The sequence below is a fragment of the Colletotrichum paranaense genome (genome assembly GCF_030867605.1).
Source record: "Colletotrichum paranaense strain IMI 384185 chromosome Unknown Scaffold_19.1, whole genome shotgun sequence".
NCBI lineage: Eukaryota > Fungi > Ascomycota > Sordariomycetes > Glomerellales > Glomerellaceae > Colletotrichum > Colletotrichum paranaense.
Genome location: NW_026848977.1, coordinates 435,065 through 452,153, shown reverse-complemented (window position 1 = coordinate 452,153; position 17,089 = coordinate 435,065). Strand labels below are relative to the sequence as shown.

Genomic DNA, 17,089 nt, shown 5'->3' with positions numbered 1-17,089 from the left:
AGTTTGACTCGGGCGCCTTGCGAGAACGAGAGTTCCGGCCCATGTCGAAGGAAGCGTAAGACGGTTCTTCGGCAAGCAGACCACTCTCTGCGCAGGAGCAAGCTACCACCCACTTCCAAGAGTCAGTGTTCGAGTTGTGGGTGTAGGGGGAAAGCGCGAGGTTGCGAGTCTAGTTCGGCCGAAGCGCTCAGGTACATGCCGACGTCATGGCGGTAGACTTTACCCTCTCGAGGTTGGGCCGTCGTTTTGTGCGAATCTAGAGCCGAGGAAAGGAACGCTCTGGTGAGATGGGATGGTCGCCGGATTCCGTCCGCCGGATTTTTCGTCCCAAGAAGCCCGCGAGCGCGGGCAATGTGCAGTTCCGTCATCTTGGCAACAAACAGACGTTGGATGAGAAGTGAATCAAGAATTTGCTACCAGTATCCTAAACCTCTTTACGGTGGCGTCGAAGAGTGTGGATTACCTCAACGTGTGTGGATCTGTCTCGTTGGAGAGCCAAGGTTGGGGTTGTTGAACCAGGTGAACCAGGTCTTTGTGTTAGGCCCAAAAAAGTCCATTTGTGCTGCCGTTATGGTCAAGAATTGGGTTCCAAGTGCCTTCCGGTGACCACTTGACTTTCAATTCGGAAGCTTTTGGGCCTTGCCGTGTATGACAAGGCTTCTGTGCTGCGGTGAAAGGTACGACCATTTGAGAGTGTACGCCCACGGGTGTGCCTGTGTATGGGTATTGTCTGATTACCGCCCCTCTCTGTGGATGGCCAGGATACATACACCGGCCGCTGTAGTGGCATCGCGGTCTGCAAGAAACGTGTCAGGCCAATGATGAGCTGGCGCTAAGGAACAAAGAAGAGAGACCGCCAGCCGGGATTATCGTTGGCTGAATCAGACTAGACAGACGACCTCGCGAGTACCGCACTGGCATGTTGAAACCCGTAGATTTCTGATTCAGCTGGGGCGAAAGTTGGTTATGGGCGCAGCAGAGCCAAGCTGCCAACATGGCAGGGCAGGGAATATGCACAAGCCAGCTGTAGTCATACTGCCTTGCCTTGCTGGCGTTGGCCCATGCGCATGTAAGCAGTGCGTTGTCGGGATCGTGCGAGTAAGCGTGTATGGATGAAGATATTGTCAACTTGGAAGCGTCCGAGTAAGGTGAAAGTTGTTGTTGTTGGAGGAAACGTTCTAGGCAATGGGACGGATGACGGTACGTATCGGAGGATATGCTTATGCCTGAGGCTCTTAGCTCATTCCCACAGTTCCATTGAGTAAGATACTTACTTACCTTACCACGGTACTGAAGGCAGCATCCCATACATCCGTAGACTAAGGCAGTCGGTAGGTAGCTCAGTACTCCGTACCTTACCTTACGTGGAGATGGTTGAGAAGGAGGAGAGCCAAGTGCCCTGAGATGGGAAATTTCCTCCCGCATTAGCGCTGGCGGGATCGTATTCCCCTCCAACCTGAGGGCCCCTCTTCTCCCGTTTCCTCGTTCCCCTTTCCCACCCTCAAAATAGAAAAGAGCATTGGGAAGCAGCTTGCAGCTGCACTTACCGTCGGTCCAAGAGGCTTGGTCCTTCTTGGACCGGTGCGCCTTACCTTAGTTGCAGTAGCATCAGATTCACCTTCCAGTCCGTTTGTCCTTATCGTCCCACTACACTTACGCCAAAACGGCGGCCAGGGGACTGCAACCAAGCTTCAACTACGAAAACCGTCGTGATCAGGCCGGCAACACAGGGATTGTATCCGTACGAGTACCTAGTCGGGGATCAACAGATCAGTGATCGACCACGGCACCATTAACCGACTTGTTGCCAGCCGAAGATCCTAGTGGGTTCTATCCGTTCACGAAACCTACCTTGACCGGCACCATCTTACTATTGGGCCGGCTTTCAAGGTTGCCCTCTTTGAGTCCGAGTCCGAGACCTTCGTCGCCCACAGCTTACATCACCACTTTGTCTGTTCGTATCACTGACCTCTTCTACTTTATTTCCAGAAGTAGTACCTGTATCCGTTTCGAACAGAAAACACTGAGTTTCCGGCCCGCCCAGTCCGTTCATTGCGACCCCCTTCGAAGACCGTGGACCGCTTCTTTGGCTCTGTAATGGCGACTAGATTCACCAAACCAGAAGTTTCAACCTTTATGAACAATCGGTTTGACAGGAATGACAAGCCCACGGACTTCATCCGCGTCTGGCACATTTTGCGGGTTTGATGATCTCTGAATATCACGCAATAGAAACGCCGACGTCACCTAAAGTGTCCATGCCTCCCATGTGGCCATGTCCAGTTCATGGCACTGCATACAGTTCACGAGTGAGACAGGCAGTTTCTCTGCCGTCTGCAATTGCAAATTCGGTCTCCTCAGTACTCGACATTCACTTCTTGTCGTTGTGGAGTGCGGTCATCCACCTCACCGAACACGACCATCCGTACAGTCTAACAGAACGGCGCCCTGGCTTTTCAGGTGGCCCGTAAGCCACACCATCCAAGGGCTAAGGCGAGATGCGACCACCACTTCGGCACCTGCAGCACTATTACTTGGATGCCGTTCCAACAACCCTCGGCATCCTTGACCCAGATCGACCATCCATCTGATTGCCCGCTAATTAAATGCGACATGCCTTGTCATGAAATGGCCCTAACTAGCACGTAAACAAGAGCTCCGGGCCCCCGGCTTGTCAAGCATGCCCTGGACTAACAGCCTAGTGGCACTTCTCCCTTCGCTTGATGGCCCACTCACCACTATTCAACTCCCCTGACATCCGCCCGAGAATGGCTACTCGTTTGACAGCATACAATTTTGTCACTCGCCAGCCTGGTCCGAACGGCGCGTTTAGAGGTTTCCGTCCATCCAAGACACATCCGCCCGTGGATTCCGCTTGATCGGCTGGCCAAATTCGCGCTGCCGAAGCTTCTCAACGGCACGGGCCAGTACCGCGGCGTCTGTCTACAGTTCTGCGTTACACATGCTGGTTGAGGTACCTCCGCCACCATTACATGGAGAGAAGTGTTGGCTTGAGCCAGACCTTGCGAGCCTCTTTTACTTCATGCAGGTAAGAAAAGATCCCTCGGAGAACACGTCAAACCTGCTTTGGGGCCTCGAGAATCCTGCACATTGGAGCAGCCTAAGCAAAGCTGAGCTGGATGAATTGGGAAAACGCTTGATTACCCCAGGCCTTACTCAACAGCTGAGCCACTTAGCAGAGGGATTCTATACATGCATATGCACGGATCATAGAAGACCAAATGTCTCTCTCTTTGATGATTCTCTTTGTTTCTGCAATCCCCGCTGCCCATATTTCCGTCTAGCTCGTCGCTGCCTCTCGCTTCGACCGGAACGTCCTAGCTCGTTGTATACCTTGTCGCCAGCCTGAGCTGTGTTTCTTCTTCCTGCTAACTAAGCTTCAACGGCTGGTGTCACTCAACTACATTATTAACGAAATCTTTCAAGTCATCTCAGACGGAGCATGAAGTACCTCAGTGAGCCCAGCTCTACTACTTTGGTGCAACAAAGCTGGCGTCCTCACAGCAAAGAGGTTTCAAGGTTTCCCCAACACCGCTGGCCCAGAGCCTCAGTATCTCATCCAAGTCCAGTAATGAGTTTAAGTGATACTCGTGTTGTACAACCCATATTGGTGGCTCAAGTTACTGGATGCCAGGCGCCCAAGAAATACTGCATTTCAATGCAGCTCGCGAAGTTGTGTATTCCAACAGAGACAATGATCTTGTTTGACGGCTTACGGCTAATCAGCAATCGACGCTGAACATTAATACTAGTGGAGGCGTCAACATCCAGAAATACGGTCAGCTTGATGCTCCCCCTGGACACCGCCTATTTTGAGTGCCGAGCCCGACATATCCAGCTTCCTGACGATCCTGGCGAAGTTACCTAAAGGCTCCTCTTTCAAGGCAACAACATCTTGTGGAAAGTACCCAGACGCAGATGCAACGCAGAGGCTGATGCACACCTCAGCATCGTGCATGCGCCCTAGACGGAAATATTGCTGAGCGCGCCGCCTAGCGGCCAAGCCTTGCCTCGTGAGTGGATGGATGGGGAGCATCCCGCCCCTAGCGTCTATCATTCACCGAGCCTTGCAGGAACCCCTGGTCCCCATCCTCACCACTGTGGCTGACGACAAAGAGAAGTTGGTCCATTCAACACTCAGCTTACTTGGATTGCCTGTTGCTTATCGATGCCATACCACAGCGGGGAGAGCGTCCAGCTGACGGCCTCATTGCTTAACGGCCCTGGAGTTGCAGGGCATTGATTGACGCAGCCAAAGGATGATGGCCAATACCTATGGATCGGAGGGCTGGCTGACAGTTCTCAAGGTGCTACGTCGAAACAATGAGACTGCTGACCACCAGTGGCGCCTAGTGTCTTGGATCAATATGGAAAATTGTCGCCTGATTCAGTCGATCGCCCGACCTCTGAGCGGCGCTTCTTGGAGTCTCCGCGCCGATGAGCAACCTCCGACCGGATCGCCGACTTCATGACCCGTAAATGTGGGGATATCGGGGCAACCACCGGAGGACCCGCTCTCAGGTCCGAGTCCTCGATGGTTCGGCGTTTAACAATTGAATGTTGAGAAAGCCCGAGAGCCCTGCAGTGCTTTCAACTAAGGCATCATTTGGTAAGTCATTCGCGACACGGCAATACGGCACTTTTAGGACTCCGAATTCCCGCTTCCAGGGCCCGAATTTTCCATCCGAAAACTTGATCACCGCAGGGGACTCTCCACGGCTCCGTGCTCCTTGACTAAGGTAACCAGTCCGACGGGATACGCGTGGACAGTACTAATCTCAATTGTCTGCAGACAATGCTTTTGGCTGCTGTCAACATCCCCAAGGCATTTCGACCGTTGCTCTGACACCCGGCAAACCACGAGGCTGGGTCTCCTCGGCGCGCTTTGATCACAACACACACTCTGTGCTTCAACAGCCTAGTCTGCTTTTTCGACACTAAAACACCCCACAAAGTCAGCTTTCCCGAATAATCTGAAACCGATTCCTTCCAGCGTTCGCTCGGTCACTAGCTTGCGTAACACGATGTCTGGTCCCCACAGCCGCTGCCCTTGCTTCTGCCCTGTTCACTTTGATGTCTCTTGGAAAATCGTATGTTTTTCCTTATTTGATACTGAATAAAAGCCGGTCCACGGTGACGGGATCTCGTCGTCGCCGCGACGACGGATCACGGGATGACTCGGTGGTGGCGCCGAGACCTATGGTGGAAGGTCGATGAGCGGGCGAACATGCGGGCGGCCCATGCCCCCCCCCCCCCGCCCCGAACACGAGGTCTTGGTTGACCGTGCTTCAAAAGAGAACTTCCATTCTTTTCCTTTTTGTGAAGTAAGGTGTCCCAGGAGGCTAGTCACGGTCGACAGCCACATGGTGTCAATTGGGGTGCAGCTGGAATCCTTGACGCAGCACCTCGAAGTTGCGAGCAGAATTAACCCAGAGATAACATCTCAGGTGCCTCCGCGGGAACTAGATTGAATTGACAATCATCTCTCTCGAAAGCAAGCATGAGAACACTGAAATCTGAGGAGTCTCTGCCAAAATGAAACCTCCGTATTTCAGACTCGAGAAGCTGGTAGGCCAATCTGCCCGGTATTGAAGCCCACGTAGATTCTTGCATTTTGATATTCCACCCAAGGCAGACTTCGATTTGTATTGACGCCCTTCTGATTTCCCCGCTACTTATTGAGATCAATTATTCGAAGCAATGCGCAAATTATTCTCAGTCCTTCACAATATCTTCCACAGTTCATTCGTCAAGAACTCAAACCCTTGCCGGAGACATGTTAATCCTGGGTAGGATGTGAACCAAGTCGGGGCAAAGAAAGTTCCTAACTCTCACAACTTGATTATGGAATGGAACACCCATCCTTCACATTGGGTTTGTATCCGCTTGACAACTGGCAGCATGTGAAGAGTAGAACACCTCAATCTCAGCCTCGGGTATACAGACATCTCATCCGGTGAAAGCGATGAATCACAACCCTATCATCTGAACTTCTTCCACAATTCGCTAGATTGCTTCCAAATCACTTCTGTTGGAAAGAGCTCAGAATCCCATTAACTCTAAATATGGAAGAAGGTGAGGGGTGACCTTGCCTCAGAGGCTTGCAATCAAAGCGCCCAAGCGTTTCTCTCTTCCGTCTCAATTTTGCTCTTGATCGCGACGTGTCGTCCCCCCGACGGAGCTCCGTTATTCAATAACCTCGTCGGTCAGATTTCATGCTAGATTGGTATCACCCGGGGTTTTTGGGAATGAGTTCAAGAGCTTTGGATGATTATTGCCTTGATATGGTGATGAGGGGGCCGCGGTCGAATTGTTTGTCCGGTCTCTTCTTGACCCCATTCCATGAGTGTGAAATCCTCCCGCTCCGATCGAATGGCTCTACCTTGTCATCTAATCAGGGATTTAGATCGAGATAATCTACTCGACGATAGGGTGACGATGAGATAGCACGACAGAGTCAATGGGATGAAGGAGGTTTCCCTTGAATATCACGTTAGATCAAGACCTTTGGCAAATTCAATACGAGCACTAGGGATTTCCTTTTTATGTTAATCTCAGGGGGTGCGTCCCAACTGGCAAGTAATGAGCACAGCTTTTGACTATCGAGTAAGGTTGGTTGTACGAAAGATTGCCACGGCCAGCTCTCCCGTCATTACCTAGAGTAGGAGGGATCAGTTTTTTGGTGCCTCTGAATTCATCCGACGATTATTAGTCGTCTCCATCGCCAGACTCTTCTCTCGAATCTTAGTCATGTAGTCGGACGAATTCCTTCCAGAGCTTAGGTCCGGGAGTTGAGCGACAGCGATGAGAAAGAAAGAAAGTGAATTCAGCTATGAGAAGAGACCTTTAATTGCCCAGAGGATCATAACGAGTTGTTCACAGTTTCAAAAAGATTAATCAAAAACGTAAAGTTTGGCTCAGGTTGCTACTTGCCCGATTTCCAGTAGTCACGTTGCCAGTCTATCGGCGTAAGCTGCAGAATATAAGGGCCACAGCGCCTCTTTCTAAAGGCTCATTGAGAGCAAGCTCGAATTGCTGGACCCGTCAGTTTGTATTTTGTGCAAAGCTCTACCCCTCTCCGGGCTTGATTCAGGTTGGTCAAAGTTGATTCCTGACTCGTAGTGACTGGATGAAAGCTCAGCGAGACGGATTCAAAAAGAGATCTTAGCTGATTCCAGGTTGCAATCTCATCTCTATTCCTTGATATGTCGAGTTGGTTGGGTTGGTGGCAATCATGATGTGAGACAGCCGATTGCTTCGTACACAGGACCTGTGATCAACCCATCCCTCAACCCGTATATCCCGCCTTTCTCACTTTTTCTCATTCCATTAAAATATACTGATGAAATCTCTTCTGTCCCCACTCATCATCAAGTCCCAGTTGTGCAGTGGGGTCGTCGCCCGCCATAGTCGTTGTGAGAGGAGCCTCAACCACAACAACATCCCCGATAGTCTAGTGGTGAGGATATCTGCTTGTCATCGAATTTCCGACGATTCGCAGGGGACCGGGGTTCAATTCCCCGTCGAGGAGTCTTCATTTTGCCCTGTATGACCTATTTTTGTGTTGTCGTGAAGAGAGGGTGGTGGTGATGAGTTTTGGGTGGTTGTGGTGTGAGTTATGAGTTGTGGACGCCGGTGTCGCGACATGCGGCACAGGTTGCGCTAGATGAAACGTGGGAAGGCGCACCGGGTTTGAAAGTACCCAAATGTCTCTTTAGAAGTTTCTAGCTCTTGCCTTACTTTCGAAATCTTGGTTGACCTGCATGGTATTCTCTGGGGTATAGGTGTCGGTTTCTCGGCTGTGAAGGGCGGCAGGTATTAGAAGAGGAGGTGGAAGTTGACCTTGTATAACACGGTGCGTCACTTTCAGTCATATCAGCAGTGGAGGCTGATTAACGACACTCTGCGGCCGAATAGAACCTTGCCGCCGGGATGCCGTTGAAATGGTGCATGGTAAAGCCCTCAAGAGCAGGACAATTCTGGGATGCGTTCATAGGCTTGCTTATCCAATTTAGAGAATCAAAGTGACTTTCTCCGTAACTTCAGGTCAGGAGACCTGAGAGTCATGAGCGTTGCGCATCTAAAGAACGTCGCGGCAAGAATGTATGCGCACGGCATGGGGACTTCGTGATGATTGTACATTCACGCAGCCTGCTCTGAACGATGCTTCCAAAACAATTGTGATTCTTGTTATTGAGAAGAAGATACGCTATGGATATGAAGGTGGATTGCGCTCCGATTGTCTCTCTCCTAACAATAGCAATCGCAGTCGGCGCCGTTCGCCATCCATCTTCCACTAGCCGTGCGACACTACGTTCAACGTCAGAAGAATGCTCTCTAAACCACACACAACCCAGGGCAGAGTCATTTTTGTAAAAGGAGGAATTTGGCGCAAGAACTTACCTTGTTGCTGCACAACTTGTAGCAGCCATCCTGATCCGTGGGACTACAGTTCGACACCCACTAACATCGCCAATTAGCATCAAATGTTTCGCGCGCACACGAGACAGAAGGCTAGATGAGCCTAGCCCTGAGAGAAATCTTTCTTTGGCAGGACAGTTGCCTCGAGGTCACTTGGATTGGAGGACTCACGTTCTTGTCAAACGCTGTGCCGCACTTCTGGAGACGCAAGATAGCGTTGACGCCGCAGAGCTGCATCGCAGCGAGAAGGAATACGAGGAAGAAACGCATTTTTATGACGGGTTAATGAAATTTGTGAATAGAGATAGAAAGTATATTGGGAGTAGCAGGCTGAAATGGAAAGAGACTCTTGATGGCTTGAAGCAGACTTTCTGACGCGCTTGCTTCCTTAAGCTTATATGTAAAGTACCAACCTTCCCAACGACACTCCTCTCATTTAGTTCATCCTACTCCCATGACCCAGATCCCCTAGATGATCAGTCTATTAAACCTTCATTAGCGTCAAGAGTGTAGGCGAAAGTTGCCCACGGCTCCATGCAACAGGCCTACAGAATAAAAAAAATTATGAACCTGACTCGTCAATCAATCAATTAGACTTGCCAACTCGGCAGTCCTCTCTACTTTATTCGAACCACGCAGGTTTATAACACCGCGTACGTAAGTGGGGCGATCTCCTCAGCCCTAGGCCGGCAGCCTAGCCATTTCATTCTATTTGCTATCGGGCTTCTCCGTGCTTTTGGCTTGGCATTGATCGGTCTCGCATTCTTAGTAGTCTGCGAGAAAACTCAAAAATATTCGCACCTGGACAGGACCCGGGAGAGGCCTGGGCAACCCCCCGGGTTTCCGCCCGGACCGGGGACTACGGCGGGGAAAGCGGGGCGGAAGCGAGTCATCTTTGGTTGAGGGAAAGAGTCTCAGCGAGGAGCGATGTGGTTTTGGCTGATCAAGCTTTGGTCCTTTAGAGAAGTATCCTAGGCGAAGTATTGGTGAAGGACACTGGTCTCTCCTTTCCACTTGAAGTTTTCGGCGTCCACGATTCTAATGAGAGATTACGGCCAACGACAGGAGGTTATGGAAGATTTTCGGTTTCGTCATAGCTCGGGTACATATCTTAAAAGGTAAGCTCTACGCTGGCATCGTTCTGAAGTCGACATCTCTCAGCGTTTCGTACGCAGTATGTGCTAGTATACGACTGACGTAGATCTTGACGTTGCTAGCCGGGCTTAGTTCTCCTTGTAAGTCCGACCTTCTGACTACAATTTATAGTCTCCTGGTCTCATTCGATACCCACGACTCGTTAGTTCGTGTCCGATACGTATCACATGCCGAATATGTTCTCAACTAGAAATGCTGACGAGAAGGTGGGTGTATCGGCCATACTAAGCATCCTGACTTAACCCTTTATATGAGTGCCCCGTCGCTTTAGTACAACAGCTACAGTCGAAGTGAACTGCCTACCGAGAGGAGGATCCGGATCCTCGCCCACCAGCTGTCTATCCAAAATAATCGTCACACCTTCTCTAGGGCGTCAACTTTTATTCAAGAACAGACTTGGCTACGCCATCCAAGCTGCCCAGCCTATATCTTGCCATACGGGTACACTAATCTCATAGTCGCCTCAACGGTACGAGTTTCCGCGCGACAACTGGCGCAGTTCTTCCAGCATTTAGAGCAGGCCTCATGTTCAAGATGCTGCTTGCTACCTTTGGAAAGTCACTTGTGGTGGCGCTTCTTCTACTCCATACATGTCCGCATGACCACACCCATACCATTCTTGACTAATTAACGTCGTCAGAAGCGTACGTATTCGTCCACGACGATACATTAAACATATAATAACCAGGACGATTCGAAAGAACTAAGCTTTGTTAGGTAGCGTTATATGAAGCCCATGTATTCATTACCGATGATACAAGTGATGAAAGGGAACTAGAGCTCTGAAACAGCAATGCCTTGGCCTGGCCATGGAGAGAGTTAAGACGTTATCAAAACAGAACACCTCTCACAAAGAGGAATTGCCACAAAGTGCTGTGCCGCCCGAGCAGATATGTATCATGCATACAGAGCCTTTCTATGACTTGTACCAAAGGCCTTTTATACCATCAAATCCCAGTCGAACAGTCTGCTGTCAGGCTCATTGAAGCAACAATGCACAAGTCAGTCAAAGACCGCTCGCATGCCCATCAACAAAGAGGTCCGACGATATCATCTTTTCCGACAACGCTCCGCGTCAGAGGATGCCCGGGACTATCAGGAGTTTGACATCTGGATCTTCAGGTAATCTACCTACCTCCCCTCCCTTACCAAGACCTTACGGAATCGACTCCGATCTGTTGTAGCCTCCCTCTCTGCAGCCTTTTTCAAAGTTTGCTGCGACGCTAGGCTCAGGCCCAACTCTGCTGGTTCTCCATCTCATCACCTGAGGAGACCTCGATGCCTCACGCAAACCGAATATCAAACCATCGTATAGGAGTCGTCCCGCACATGATCGAAACCGGGCACCCGAGAAGGAGATTGGGAAAACGGTGGCACCAATCACGTAGAAGAACTCATGCAATGGGATTAAGCTTCAAGCACCCAAAACAGTTTTCTTATCGTCTTAGCTCGCCAACGCGCTATCGTCGACCACCTCTTGAATGAAAAAATCACCATCATAATCCAGAAGAAGAATTCGAATAGGAGGGAAGTGAAGGGGCAGGGCTGAACAACCCGCCCGAAAACGCCTGGGAGTCGCTTCTGCGCTTCACTTTTCTAAAACACCATGAGCCTCGCCATCCGTCTCTACCCAGCAAATATCTCCTCCAACCCGTTCCACGTCCCCTTGGACCTCTCCTCCCAATATGAGTCCTTACCCGTCCTCAGCTTCCACACCTCCTCGCCCTCCGGGCCCTGACCGACCTTGACAAACCACTTGGGCTTATGCTCCTCGCCCTTCTCCTCCAGCACCCGACGCCGGGCGCGCTGCGCCTCCTCCAGCTTCACCTTCCACTCCTCAGCCTGGTCGAGATCGCCCTTCTCGGCCAGACGCTGGTCCGGTCGGAGTCGGCTGTCTGTCGGGGGTAGCCTGCCCTTCTCAATCTCCGTCACCTCGTTGAGGGCCGCGGCGAAAGTGGTCATTCCGTAGGTGTTGGCCGCATTGTCAACGAGCTTGCCGACGCTCCAGATCTCCCGGCCCGCCCCTTTGCCGGCTTCGACGACGCGGAGGCCGTTGGTCCACGTGCCGGAGAGGCTGCTGCCGGTGTGTACCCCGTCCGGTCCATATGTCTCAACCTGAACATCTTCGCCTCGTCCGCCAAACATTCCCTTGCTCCTGAACTCGACCGAGGCCTTGGCTCCAGAAGAATCGTTGCAGATCTGCATGACACCAACCGGCTCCACGTACTTTTCTCCCATTACCACGTTGCGCAAGAACATTGTGGCATGCGTCCAGGAATACAGCTCGTCCGTGCCATCTGGGAGTCGAAGCGCGACACGAACGCGGCCTTCCGTAGTAATTTCGGCACTCTTGCCCCAGAACTTCTGCGACGGCGCGGGGGACTGGCTGAAGGACCAGCTGGCAGAGTCGGCCTGCATGGCGAGTCTGACGGGACGATGGCAAACCTTTTCAACAAGCAACCGGAAACCTCCGGGTACTTCCTGCTCGGTTCGCAGCATTTCATATGTCTCGCCCAGAAGGGGGTTGAAGGGTTTCCGAATAGCGCGTTCCTTTGCGCGGCCAGTGCTGAATTGCGACACTGCGAATGCCGTGATGTATAGGAGACGTTCCTTGGCCTCCTTCTGCTGAGCAGCTTGGTCAAGCAGCTGGGCGTATTCCAGCTGTTCTGCGACGCGCTGAAGTAGTGAGATAGGTTCGTTCGCGGATACGGGCATACTGATCGTGCTAAGATCCTTGCCAACATTCTTCCGCACAAATGCAATCAGACTAGGAGGCTGCACCAAAGCCGGCGGAACCTTGGTTCGTCTCTCAACGGAGATATCCACCGGCAACGGCGACAAGCTCTTGGGCTTCGCTGGGTAGCAATCGGTGTCCTCGGAGCCTATAGCCTCATCCTCCTGGGCCGAAGAGATGGAGGAAGAGTCACTCAAACGTTCATCCGCCTCCGAGTCTGGGCTTTCATCTTCGCTCTGGGCAATCCTGACGATCTGCGAGCTTGTCTCACCGGCCTCTGCGTCGAAGAACTCTTCCGTCGACACTGTCTCCATACTTCTTCTAGAGGGTGCTGCAGAAAGTGGAGCGGGAGATCGTCGGCGCTTGCTGTTCACAATCAAGGTCGTAAACTCAGACACAACGGAATCGAGATCGTTGAGGAGTGCCGCACAATGCTCTTGTGTGCTCTTTTCTTCGTGGACAGACGATTTTGACTTTGACTTTGAGTGGCGGGGTCCATTTGCACTGATAGTTGTCGTGACAGTACCCGGAGAAGGAACAGCAAGAGCAGCAGCGGCGGCGGCATGATGCGCTTGGGGCGTGGATGCTGTCGGTGTAGCGTTACTTGACTTGCGCTTCCAGAATGGGCGCCTTTGCGGCTGTTCTGTCGCTGTGGGAGGTGTGAAGTAGCTGTCCGGTTCCTCACCCAAGGTGCCTGGTGACAAGAATGTCGAAGCAGCCATGCTAAGAGGCCTTTGGTTTGACATGTCCTTGACCAGGCGACGAAGAGCGTCCCTGGTGCCGACCATGCGACTCACTAGGGTCTCGACCTGCTGCCATTCGCGATCTTCCTCCAAGCTTGACTGCGTAGGCTTCAAATGTGTCGTATTGACCCTCAGCGGCGTTGTTCTGGGGTTGAGTGTGTTGGGTTGCTGCTCCTCCACGCCCCTCGCCGCACGGCTCGCCTTCTCCAAGGCCTTGGCCCAATCGTTGAATTCCTTGGCGTTGGACGCTCGCAGATGCCAGATCTCGGCGCCCGAGTCAATGTTAATTTCCCTACGGCGCTCATCGGCTGCGATGGCAGCAAGGCTAAGAGGAATGGCACCGCGGAGGGCAGACGAGTTGCGGTTGTAGTAATATGAGAGGGTGCAGGAGGAATAATCCAGCGAGAAGAATCTGCGCGCATAACCCTGGCCCTTCTTCCTCCGTCTCTTGTGCAGAATTCCTGTATGGTAGTTGGCATTTCCATCGCTGCGGCCGGAGGCTGACGTCGGGCGCCCCGCGGCAACGTGGCTATGGAGGCTGTCTTGAGAGGCAGATGTGACGGCGCTCATCTGAGGCAAACTCGTCTTGCTGGTGTTCGCATTCGCTCCGGCCTGCAAGTTCGGGAAGTTCTGGGCTGTAGTCTGAGGCGGTGCACCAGTCGGGTAGGTGAGGAGGACGAAGGTAGCCGTCTTGGAGATCTGCTTCGAAAAGGTGTTGTCGAACACCAAGCCGAACATGCCGCCTTGGCCCTTTGGCACATCCCACGTACCGGTCGATACCTTATCCGCATCGCATTTCCCATGCCATTTTATGGGTATGAATCCCTTGTTGGCGAGCTGCTCTTCGGCTGTGCTCGAATCCCTCCTAGCAAATGGTTTCTTGGGCTCGGCGACGCCAGAGGTAAAAGATCCGGGGGCGGCGGCATCGTCGTTCTGATTCGTAATGAGGCCGGCGGCGCCAGCTCCGGGGTGCTTCACGATTCCAAAGTTACTGCCTCGGCGACTGATAAGCACGTGTCGGAATTGGAGACGCAGAAGAGGAGAGATGTAGAAGGGGGGGGGGGGGTAAAGGGATTGAGGTACGCACATGGACTTTTTGTGTGGTTGGACGCTCCAAGATATTGTGTGGCCTTCGTCGACTTTGACCCAACGCACGATGTAGGACTATTTGGAGAAAGCTATCAGCATCGAGAAGAGAAGCATGAAGATGCGCCGCTGCCTGTGGTCAAGGGCGTTGGCGGAGGCTGAAGGGGAAGGCCGGGGACAGTGACGACTCACGTACCTTGCTATGGATCTCCAACTGCTCAATGCCCGCCATTTTTGCGGGTTGGAATAGGAGCTTGAGCTGTGGGTTGGGTTTCGCAAAGGAATTCGAAATTGAGTGCCCGATTACGTTCTCGTTCCAGTGCAGGTCGCAAGGTTATTGAAGGGGCATGGTGTGGATGGCAAAGGAGATTTGGAAATAATTCAATGGGATGAGAGGGAGAGAAGAGAGATGGGTGCTGCGGGAGAAACAAATGTCACCCTGGTCAGAGGTAGGTAGGTAGAGCTGCTGCAGCATGTCAAAGTGGGTGAGCTCCCCCCCAGGTACGGGCCTAATAAGGTCGGGTACGGAGTATGGGTACATAAAGTACGCGGAACGGGCCTGAGAGCACCGCGGACATGGCCCACCAGCACGGGCAATTAGGTACCTTATTGGGGTAAGATGTCTTTTTTGGACAACTCACTCAGCGGCCCACGTCCCAAGACTACCCAGCCACACATCGTACCTCGTACCTCGCACCTCGCACCTCACCCGCACCACCACGACTTTTCACAGGCGCGCGAATTCAGGTATACCCTGGCCGCCGAACGGTTGGTTGGGGGCGGGACGTCATTCGGAAAAAGATAGCGAGGCTTGTGACTGGCTGGCCCTGACAACAAACGGGCTGTGCGGTTGTGCCGGCATGCCAAGTTACGAGTAAGCCGCGGACGGCCGCGCGGGCGAAAGCAGAGTGGCAGGTGCCCGGTCGGTGGAGGACGAGAGTCCCGACGTTGTGGCTGGGCTGTTTTACGCTAACCAATGCGGCGGGGGACCGTTGTGCTGGTAAGGCAAACCTGATGGAACTTGAATGTATGTCAAGCATGTGCCAGCTGTGAGCTAGGTAATTTTTTCTGTAGGTAGATCAAGTACCAATAGGCGGACGCTCCGTACAAAGTATACACCAAGCGGTAGCCAACGTAACAGACACGATGCGATACGGCAACCCGCGTATGTGTGTAAGTATACTAGGTACGGATAACATAGCCTATTCCGAACGAATCCTCTGCCTAGGTGTAAGTCCAACGCCCGCACAACGTACCTTAGAATAGCAGAGCCATCTTTCCGCCCGTTAATCGCTCGGATTCTCAGCCTTATCGACCAACCCGAGATTGCCATGCAGGGGAGCCGAAATTTACGATTCAAAATAGCTCAGAACAACAGGAAATTGTCGTAACTCCTATGATATTCAAAATCACCTCCCAAGTTCTGGGTCACCGGGTACGCAGAACATGTTCAGAACCGACTTTTCGTATCCCACCGCCACGGAAGTTTCTTGCAGTCACAACCCGACGTCATATTGCGCAAGAACAGAGCGTTGAAACGGTCGCATGATAGACCCCGAGCTGCGAGCTGAGGACCTTGAATTAGAGAATGGCGGCAGGTCGGCAATCGCGGATGAGCATCTGCTGACTTGAGCTGATTGGCCGAGTGAGCCGCACTTCATCTACCAGACACAGTAATACACAGTGGCGTCCCCGAACCACCCTGGCTCGGCCTCGTCGGATGGCTATCAGTCTGCCATGCTGACTACCTACCCTTGATGGTATTGCGTTGGCACAGTATGGGCATGAATCCTGAACAGGTGAGGCATCCGGAGGCCGAGGGAGAAGAGCGAAGCACCTAGGCAGAGGCATCGGCAGACGAGTCTCGTTACGAAAACTGTCAAGGCGAGGGATGAGGTCAGACAGCATCTCATGCTACCTAATAGCCGTTATGAGCCGGTGACACAAGGCGACGTGCAGCAGCTGAAACGATCGCTACGATCTGGCAGCAGCACCACAGCGTTGGAAACGGGATCAGCGAGTGGCACTCGAGCAGGTGCAGTTGACCGAGTTGATCAATCGACAAAGTGTGAATGACAGCAGCAAAAAGAAAGACTTTCAAGTTCACAGACAGCCTCTCCTATTCGTCAGGCGCATCAAAGCTGTGTGATATCGTCGGGCGTGCCATGAGTATCTACGTAGTAGGTACGTGCATTGCGCTCGGCAGCACCCGGACCCGCGGCACCACCGGATCAATGTCGGGCCCTTCTGAGCAGGCTGGGCTTCACTGGCCCGTGACGGGAACCAATGGCCCAAGATGACGACGGGAGGTGAGCCGGGGCCGTAATTCGCGGATAGCCGAGCGTGGAGGGGCCCCGAACCCACTTCCACGCGTTCCTCCCACGATGCCAGTCCAACCAAGTACCACCCAGCATCCAGCACCCAGCACCAGGGACCAGCACCGACCCCTCTGATATTATTGTGATATTATTTATTTTTATTTGTTTTCCTTCGTCGCTCACTCTCCCAGTCTCTCCCGCCTCCCACAGGATGACTACGTAGAAAGTGGCAGGCTTCTTTGTCCAGACCCATCACCACCTAGCCTGCGCCCCTGAGCCCCCCCTCCACAAGCCCAAGGTCCATTGGCACTATCCTCTTTGGGCTAGACGGCCGACTCCCTCCACCTCTGGGCCTTTCTTTCCCCTCTTGCTGCTGGGCTTGCTGCTTGCTGCTTGCACCTGTATGCCATCCGGTGCTTCTTTGCAGGTTGATCGTCTCTCCTTTTTTCCTGAGTCGCGCACTACTTACGAAAAGGCTCACAAGGTCTTACCAAGACACACACATCATTTTGGGCAGCACATGTGGAGCATCCCATCGTCTTTGATTGCTGAGGGCATTCTTTTGTTGCTCCATTGCGCCGCCGAGGCCATCTAAAACAATTCGATCCCAA

General features: G+C 52.5%; 3 protein-coding genes across 3 annotated transcripts; all 3 read right to left on the bottom strand.

The window, feature by feature from the left end:
- Positions 1-8,271: 8,271 nt before the first annotated feature.
- Positions 8,272-8,712, bottom strand: CPAR01_15448 (uncharacterized protein; the record flags this gene model as incomplete). The annotated part of the gene is made up of 3 exons (XM_060499697.1): positions 8,272-8,331; positions 8,425-8,484; positions 8,614-8,712. 3 exons carry the CDS (start codon positions 8,710-8,712, stop codon positions 8,272-8,274), a joined length of 219 nt encoding a protein of 72 aa, XP_060341697.1.
- A 2,511-nt stretch (positions 8,713-11,223) lies between these two features.
- On the bottom strand, positions 11,224-14,392 carry CPAR01_15447 (oxysterol-binding protein; the record flags this gene model as incomplete). Its single annotated transcript, XM_060499696.1, has 2 exons — positions 11,224-14,238; positions 14,357-14,392. 2 exons carry the CDS (start codon positions 14,390-14,392, stop codon positions 11,224-11,226), a joined length of 3,051 nt encoding a protein of 1,016 aa, XP_060341696.1.
- Positions 14,393-15,741: 1,349 nt separating this feature from the next.
- On the bottom strand, positions 15,742-16,011 carry CPAR01_15446 (uncharacterized protein; the record flags this gene model as incomplete). Its single annotated transcript, XM_060499695.1, has 1 exon — positions 15,742-16,011. One exon carries the CDS (start codon positions 16,009-16,011, stop codon positions 15,742-15,744), a length of 270 nt encoding a protein of 89 aa, XP_060341695.1.
- Positions 16,012-17,089: the final 1,078 nt, after the last annotated feature.